The 8,582-nt window shown below is 56.0% G+C and overlaps 1 protein-coding gene across 2 annotated transcripts; it reads right to left on the minus strand.

Annotated features, from left to right (window-relative positions):
- Positions 1-187: 187 nt before the first annotated feature.
- Gtf2f1 (general transcription factor IIF subunit 1) lies at positions 188-8,475 on the minus strand. Of its 2 annotated transcripts, none has more exons than XM_028862530.2 (13): positions 8,194-8,475; positions 8,062-8,108; positions 7,004-7,076; positions 5,017-5,210; positions 4,378-4,548; positions 2,359-2,543; positions 1,434-1,587; positions 1,290-1,348; positions 1,091-1,213; positions 937-1,010; positions 727-865; positions 509-599; positions 188-420 (listed from the first exon to the last, which is right to left on the minus strand). In XM_028862530.2, exons 1-13 carry the CDS (start codon positions 8,203-8,205, stop codon positions 216-218), a joined length of 1,527 nt encoding a protein of 508 aa, XP_028718363.1. In that variant the 5' UTR covers positions 8,206-8,475; the 3' UTR covers positions 188-215. The 2 variants fall into 2 exon arrangements, with proteins under 2 accessions (XP_028718363.1, XP_028718362.1); XM_028862529.2 differs by having other exon boundaries at positions 1,290-1,351.
- Between the last annotated feature and the right edge of the window lie 107 nt (positions 8,476-8,582).

The raw sequence follows: 8,582 nt of genomic DNA on the forward strand, positions 1-8,582 counted from the left end.
AGCCCCGCCTAGAATCCCCCAGTGAGGACCTGGGGGCGTGGTCGGAATCTGCTAGTAAAATTAAACTTGTGAAGATTGCACAGGGCACAAGCCCTGGCCATGGATTGAGCTCTGTGGCAGGAAGGCTGTATCCTATAAACAATGGAGCTTAGGGCCCTAAGAGGAAGGCCGGGGTGGCAATGAGGACTCTGGGTCAGCTCTCTATTTTATTAGCGTCACTCTTTGAGGGAGAAGTGCATCTTATCACCGATCATCTTGCGCTCAGGGTTGAGGCGCTTGAGGATCTGGGCCAGCACATTCACGGTCTGCTCGCTGCTCAGCCCTGTCTTCTTGGTCTGGAACTTTTTCAACAGGTCCTTTGTGGTCATGGGCTTGCGGGTCAGGTAGCGGCGCACAGCATCCTCTGTCACCTGGACATCACTGTGGGAGGTGGAGGGAGAGGCTCTGGTCATAAAAGAGTCCCTTGGGGCCAAGTCCCGCCTGTGGTCCTACTTGGGTCTGAACCTACCCGCTGCTGGGGGTGGACTTCCCAGACAGGCTCTGGGGCGCCGTGTCCATCCGCAGGCGCTTGGCTGCTGGAGTCTCAGCGGTCCGCTTCCCTGGTGGAGAGACTAATGTCAGGTGTGTGTGCGGGAGGGCGCAGATGGGGCATCTGGTGTAGAGGATGGATACGGGCAGGCGGACAGCGGCTCTCGGTCCCCCAGGGCGGCCCCTCCCAGCACTCACCCTGCTCCAGCTTGCTGGCTGCAGCCCGCAGAGTGGAAGAGGTGCTGGCTGCTTCCACACTGGGAGTTCCTGGCCGACTGGTGCCCTTAGAACTGCCTCCTGATGGCTTCCGCTCCCTCTTGGGGGGTGTCTTCTTCTTCTGCAGAGATTGGGATGTGAGTCTGAGGGCCGGACCACCACTCCCGTCCCAGCCGGTCGGCTCTGCCTTACCGCCATGAAGAGTGCAGAGGAGGTCTCGCTGTCAATGTCGCTGTCCTCAGAGCTGTCCGACTCATCGCTGCTGTCTGCGGGGCGGAGGAGGGGCCTAAGCAGAGACCCTAGACCCACACCACCCCCCACCCCCCGTGAGCGAGACCCCACGAACCTTTCCTGCGTTTCTTCTCCTGTGGGGTGGGGGCCTTCTTCTCCTCCTCCTCCTCCTTGTCCTCCTCAGGGGGCTTCTCCTCCTCCTCACTCTCCTCGCTGCTCTCACTCTGCTCATCCACACCTGGGGACAGTGTGAGCAGGGCTGCCCAGTGGACCCCCCACCCCCACCACACACCCGGTCCCCAACTGACACCTACCCTTGGGGCCATCCTCCTGCTGCGGCACTTTGGGCTTGCCCTCTGTCTCATCTGGGGAGCTGCTGTGGGGCAGGCAAGGGCAAACGTGAAGATGGCTGACCACAGGCCTGGCCCGCGCCCCGCCCCCTGCGCCCTGCGCCTCACCTGGAGCCGTCTGACATGTAGTCCACCTCCTGGCCCTCGAAGTCCCCGTCGTCGCTGTCCTCAAAGGCCTCGTCATCCGAGTCCTTCTTCTTCTTCTTCTTCCTGCCTGCCTTGGTCAGTGGGGCCTTCTTCTTAGCCTTGGAGGCTCTGCTGCCTGAGAAGGGAAAGAAGATTTAGGAGGGGCTCAGCCTGGATAAGCACTGCGCACAGCTGGGGGGGGCTCCACCCACTCTTCCCTGCAGGATTCTAGGCGGGGGCTCCACCCCAACCATGCCACCAGCCCGCCTTGGATCACCGTGTTGTGTGGAGTTTGGGGAAAGAGCTCTCCATCCCTGTCATCCAACTAACCCCTTTTGGATGTGTGTGTGCGTGTGCGTGTGCGTGCGTGCGAGTGCGTGTGCCTGTGTGTGTGTGTGTGTGTGTGTGTGTGTGTGTGTGTGTGTGTGAGTGTGTGTGTGTGGAGGTGGATTGAGACAGGGTTTCTCTGTGTAGCCCTGGGTGTCCTGGAACTTGCTCCGCAGACCAGCTGGCCTTAACTCAGAGATCGGCCTGCCTCTGCCTCCCAGTGCTGGGATTAAAGGTGTGCCCTTTAAGATGGGGTCCATGTAGCCAGGCAGGGCTGGCTGTGAACTCTGGATCCTCTTGCCTCGGCCTGAGATCTGGGATTGTGGCCTGTACAGCACGTGTGGTGTGTCTTTATGTGTCATGTGCCCTGACAAGGAGACCGCACCCCATGCTAGGCCAGTTCGTAGAGGAAGGAGAAGGCTAGCCCGGGCACTTATCCCTCCTGCCCCACAGCACCCCTGGAACACTCAAACTGAACCCACGGAAATTGTCACGGTGCCATTCATTTCTAGAGGGACCCCGTGTCATGAGCTTCCCTGTGGCCCTGTCCTTGAACTAGGGCCTCTGGGTCCCCGCTCACCTTCCTCGCCACTGGCATCGCTGGCATCGGAGGACATCTCCAGGTCGTCCTCCAGGTCATGGATGCGCAGCTCGCTCGGCTTCTTTCGGCTGCGCTTCTCCTTCTCCTCCTCCTCCTCGTCCTGGTCCTGGTCCTTGAGCCGCCGCTGCTGCATGATGCTGAAGTGATTCAGGACCTTGTTCCTCCTACACGAGGGGACAGTGACTGAGCACTCTGGGGCAGCACAGGAGCTGCTTGGGTGAGGAGGATGGTGGGGCATGGTGACCAGGCCACTGAAGTGGGCGTGACAGGGTGACCTCTATGGAGGAGCGACGGCAGGAAGGTCCCCCAAGGTTGTTAACATGAGCCACACAGCATGCTCCAGACAGCCCTGTCTCCACTCAGCATGCTCCAGACAACCCTGTCTCCACTCAGCATGCTCCAGGCAACCCTGTCTCCACACAGCATGCTCCAGGCAGCCCTGTCTCCACTCAGCATGCTCCAGACAGCCCTGTCTCCACTCAGCATGCTCCAGACAACCCTGTCTCCACACAGCGATGCTCCAGAGCAAGCCCTGTCTCCACTCAGCATGCTCCAGGCAGCCCAGTCTCCACTCAGCATGCTCCAGCAGCTCACAGCATGCTCCAGACCCTCTCCACTCAGCATGCTCCAGACAACCCTGTCTCCACTCAGCATGCTCCAGACAACTGTCTCCACTCAGCATGCTCCAGACAACTGTCTCCACTCAGCATGCTCCAGACAACCCTGTCTCCACACAGCATGCTCCAGACAACCCTGTCTCCACTCAGCATGCTCCAGACAACCCTGTCTCCACTCAGCATGCTCCAGACAACCTGTCTCCACTCAGCATGCTCCAGACAACTCTGTCTCCACACAGCATGCTCCAGACAACCCTGTCTCCACTCAGCATGCTCCAGACAACTCTGTCTCCACTCAGCATGCTCCAGGCAGCCCTGTCTCCACTCAGCATGCTCCAGGCAGCCCAGTCTCCACACAGCATGCTCCAGACAACTGTCTCCACTCAGCATGCTCCAGACAACCCTGTCTCCACACAGCATGCTCCAGACAACCCTGTCTCCACTCAGCATGCTCCAGGCAGCCCAGTCTCCTGGCCCACCAACCAACAACAAAAAAGAAAGGGGCAGACCAGGCAAATGAAGTCATTTCAGACCCCCAAATCTTGAAATCATACAGAGTGAGCACCGAGATGCCTCAGGTCCATGTGCAACTGAGTGCCTAGGGAGCCCCACATCTTAGCTCCTCCAACCAAGCTCCGGGTCTGTCCAGACAGATCCAGCTATCACATTGGTTAGCTAATTAATAATCCTTTATGTTTCTTTGTTTCATTTTTTGAGACAGGGTCTCTCTATATAGTCCTGGCTGTCTTGGAACTCCCTCTGTGGACCAGGCTGACCTTGAACTCACAGAGATCCTCTTGCCTCTGCCTCCTGAGTGCTGGGATTAAAGGCATGCACCACCATGCCTGACCTCAAACTTAATAAGCAGAGGCTGGACTTCAACTCCTGATCCTTTTGCTTCCTCCTTCTGGGTGCTAGGGTAACTGGTGTGCCTGTGCATCACCCCATACCACATCCCCACAATTATTTTATCTCATGAAGTACTGATAGAGCAGGAGTCCCCCTGGACAAGGCTGTTGTGGACACATCTACACATGCCTGGAATAAGCCTACACATCGGGAAGGGGCTGCTTTTGAAACCGGCCCCTTGAGAATATGCACTGGTCCAGGCTTGCAGGCAGGTACAGGCCAACCCCACACATCACATGAATGCCCGCAGCCCTTTCTGGGCACCTATGCTGGGCATCCCCAGTCCTCTGTCCCAGCTTCCCTTCCTGGCACCCATCTTGACTCTCCCTCCCAGGTTAGAACTGAAGCGGCTGCCATCGGCAGGCTGTGCCCATCGGCCCTGCCAGCCCTCACGCAGTCCCCAGGGCAGCCAGCTGCCTGTGCTGGGTGGGCTTGCTCCGAGGGTGTCCCCAGTGTGACCCCCGGGGCTCACCTCTCCCACTCCTCCTCGGCCTCCTCAGCAGTGAGTGTGCGGTGTCGGGCCAGCGGCGTGAAATTGTACCAGTTCTGCACAGGGAAGGCCTCAAAGGCGCCATCAGCACACTGTGTGAAGATGTAGTAGGCTGTGTTCTCTGTCACTCCGCCCTTCTTTATGCCCTTGAACCTGTGGAAAGCCTAGGTCAGGTCACAGCCCTACCCACAAGGCCCGCCTGCACCCCATCTACCCCTCATCAGCACCCATCTGGGCTCTCCTAGGCATGCCCGGGACAGAAAGCACCAGGCCACCATCTCCTGAGCTCGGATCATCACTCAGCCACCTTGTGGCCACCGTCCTCAACGCTACTGCCAGCATTTGGGCCATGTAGCACTGATGGCCCTGCGCCCAGCCTACAGCCCACCATAGCGACTGTGCACACAACATGGTCATTGGCTCCATCAGACTTCACCTCTACCCCAGGGTCACCCCAAGTGTACCGGCCTCACCTCCAGGCCACTCTCAGGCTGCTGAGCCAGGCCAACAACACCTAGTTGGCTCGTCTTAAGATTAAAGTTTTGAAAGAGCAGTGGTACCGGCCCCCTCCTGCTGAGAGCACACTCAGGGAAGGTGCTCCTCACCCCCAGCACCACTCACTTCCTGCCCGATTTGCCGTTGACCCGGAGCAGCCAGGGCTGGTCCTCAGGCCGGAACTCCTTCAGGACGATGCCGTACTTCTTCCGTCGTGCCTCCTCCCGGAGCTTTCGGTTGAATTCGCTGCCTGCTCCAGACTCTGGCATCTCCTCCTCCTGGTAGATCTTCTTGTTGCTCAAATCTCGCTCCAGCCGGGCCTGGGGGAGCAGCAAGGACGGCCTCTCAGCCCCCCACAGGCCCACCCTCTGTCTCCCTGTGCTGGGTTCCACTGCTCCCAGCATGAGGAGTGGGAGTTCGGATCTCCAATACCCACAAAGGAAGCTGGGCATGGCGTGTATGAGACCCAGCAAGGAGGGACAAACAGGAGGGTCCCTGGAACTCACTGGTCAACAAGCCCCAGGTTCAGTGAGATACCCTGACTCAAAACCTAATGCAGGCAGAGGGTGAAAACTGACTCCTGAAAACTGCCCTCTGACCTCCCAACTGTGACACACACACACACACACACCTGTGCCCCAACAGATGTCATCAAAATAATAGCGTGGAAAGTGACTAAAGAAGACACCCTGATGGGGCTGGAGAGATGGCTCAGTGGTTAGGAGCACTGGCTGCTCTTCCCACGAGGACCCAGGTTCAATTCCCAGCACCCACATGGCAGCTCACAATTCTCTGTGTAACTCCTGTTCCAGATGAGCCAGCACCCTCACACAGGCATAGATGAAGGCAAAAACCAATGTACATAAAATACAAATTAAAAAAAAAAAAAAAAAACACTGATGTCAACCTCTGGCCCTGACATGCGCAGCATGCCCACGAGCACATGCACACGCACACATCCCATATATCCCCATATACTGAATCCCAGAGATTCAGGATAGAGACTAAAGACAGACAGTGTCCACCTGGGGATGGCTCAGTAGCAACCCAGACAGAATGGAGACAATAACATCTTTTTTTTTTTTTTTTTTTGGTTTTTCGAGACAGGGTTTCTCTGTGCAGTTTTGCGTCGTTCCTGGAACTCGCTTTGGAGACCAGGCTGGCCTCAAACTCACAGAGATCCGCCTGGCTCTGCCTCCCGAGTGCTGGGACTAAAGGCGTGCGCCACCACCGCCCGGCTGACAATAACATCTTAACATGGCACCCAGAATAGTAGACAGTTTAAAACTTTGGCCTTTAAAATTTCCTTATTTATTGGTTTTTCGAGACAGGGTTTCTCTGTGTAGCTCTGGTGTCCTAGAATTTACTCTGTAGACTAGGCTGGCCTCAAACTCACAGAGATCCACCTGGCTCTGCTCCCGAGTACTGGTATTAAAGGCGTGCACCACTACTGCCCAGCTAAAAACTTTTAAAACTGTATTTGTTTGGGAGGTTGTACATGGACTGGCTGTTTGTGAGGTCAGAGGACAAAGCTGAAGAGTCAGATCTTTACTTGATGATCCATCTTGCTATCCCCTACTTTATCGGTTTTTAAGGCATGTTCCACGTGTCCTAGGCTTCCCTTGAGCTCTCTATGTAGCCAAGGATGGTCTTCAATTCAAGACCCTATACTGCATTCCAGTGCTGGGGTATCAGATGTGCACTACCACGCCTATAGTTTTTTTTAGACAGGATTTATGTAGCCAGGCCAGTCTGAAATATTGTTTTTCTGCCTCTGCCTCAGCCTCCAAATGGTCAGAATCACATGTCTGCTGGGTTTTAAGTGTAGCCACCAGTCAGGCACACCTTTAATCCAGCACTCAGGAGGCAGAGCCAGGTGGATCTCTGTGAGTTCCAGGCCAGCCTGGTCTACAGAAGGAGATGCACCTTCAGGACAGGCACCAAAGCTACACAGAAAAATCCTGTCTTGAAAAACCAAAAAAAAAAAAAAAAAAAAAAAAAACCAAAAAAACAAACCAAAAAAAAGTGTAGCACCATCATTTCAGGAAAGTGATTACTGCAACCACCAGCCCAGTTAGGCCCCTACCCTAGTCAGCCAGAATTACAGGCTTACCTGGTTCCAGGTAGTAAAGTTGACTTTATCAGCTGCATTAAAAGCCATTATGTTGTACTTTTTGGTTGTATTCCTGGAATGAGCAAGAGACAATTCAATCTATTGATTATTCATTCAACAAATTCATGATTACACCCTTGGTTGTAGGTGATCCTGGGAACTCATAGAAGACTCCAGAGCAGTGGTTCTCAACCTTCCCAAAGCTGCAGTTCTTTAACTCAGTTCCTCGTGCTGGGGTGACCCCCAACCATACAATTATTTTCATTGCTACTTCATTAACTGTAATTTTGCTGTTGTTATGAATTGCAAATGCCTGTGCTTTCCAATGGTCCTAGGCGACGCCTGTGAAGGGTCATTTGACCCCAAGGGGTTGAGACCTACAGTTTGAGAACCACTGCTCCAGAGTTTCCCAGTTTGTTCTCCTTCAAACCTATCAGACCCACGGGCACCAGACATGCTCACAGTGCATAGTTGTACATGCAGACAAAACATTCATACACGTAAGATAATAAATAAAACTTTAAGTGGGCCGGCCAAAGGTGCAGGGGGACCTACTGTAGAGAGGAGGGTAGGCAGGCAAGGGGTGAGGGTGGGTGGGTCTTGGTGGGTTCAAGCCCAACCTGGTCAAACCAGCTAGGACTACACAGTAAGCCTCTGTCTTCAAAATGAAGGGGGCTGGACGTGGCTCAGTGTGGGAGCGCTTGCCTCGCACCCACCCCAGATAGTCAGGAGTTGGGGGACGTGGCACTCTTGGCACAGATGTAGAAAATGGATGTAGAACACTTGTAACCAGTTTGGGATTTCTTTTCCCCCCGAGACAGGGTTTCTCTGTGTAGCCCAGGCTGTCCTGGATCTCACTCTGTAGCCCAGGCTGGCCTCGAACTCACAGAGATCCGCCTGCCCCTGCCTCCCTGTGCCGGGATTAAAGGCGTGCGCCGCCCGGCCTGAGCGTCTGGAACGGACAAAGGCTCCGGCCCTGACTGACATGCACTACCCTGCGGTCCGCGGCCCCGGCGGCCCCACCCCCGGGCCGGGAGCGCGTGCTGGGGGTGACTTACTTGGGCACTCGGACGACGTACTCGGTGACATTCTGGCTGCCGGGGCCCTGCAGAGGGAGCACGGGTCTGTGAGGCGCGGAGAGGCCGCGGGTCTGCCCTGCGACCCCCCATCCCCGCCGCATTCATACTCACTAGAGCCGCCATGGCCGTTGCTCAAGCGGTTCCGGGTCGCCCCGGCCCGGATGCTCTCCGTGGTGTCCCTCGGTCCCGGGGAAGGCACCTTGCCCGGATGTCTCGTTAATATGATCCTGGGTGTTGGATCTCCAAACCCTTAAGTCTCAGAAAACACTGGGAGAGTTTTCACAAAAAGGCAAAAACAAACCAACAAAATCCTAACTCTCTGCGCGTGCGTCACGGTTTAACCCGGAAGTAGAGCTGCCACACCGGGATGGCAGCCGCCGCAGCGCCCAGCCGAGGTCGCCTGCAGCTCCCGAGAGCGATGGAGCCGCGCTCGGCCGGCGTCCTCTTTTATGGCACCGATGATTTAATCACGGCGCGCGGGCACGCCCCTCCGTGACGTC

Source organism: Peromyscus leucopus, chromosome 22 (assembly GCF_004664715.2).
Source record: "Peromyscus leucopus breed LL Stock chromosome 22, UCI_PerLeu_2.1, whole genome shotgun sequence".
NCBI lineage: Eukaryota > Metazoa > Chordata > Mammalia > Rodentia > Cricetidae > Peromyscus > Peromyscus leucopus.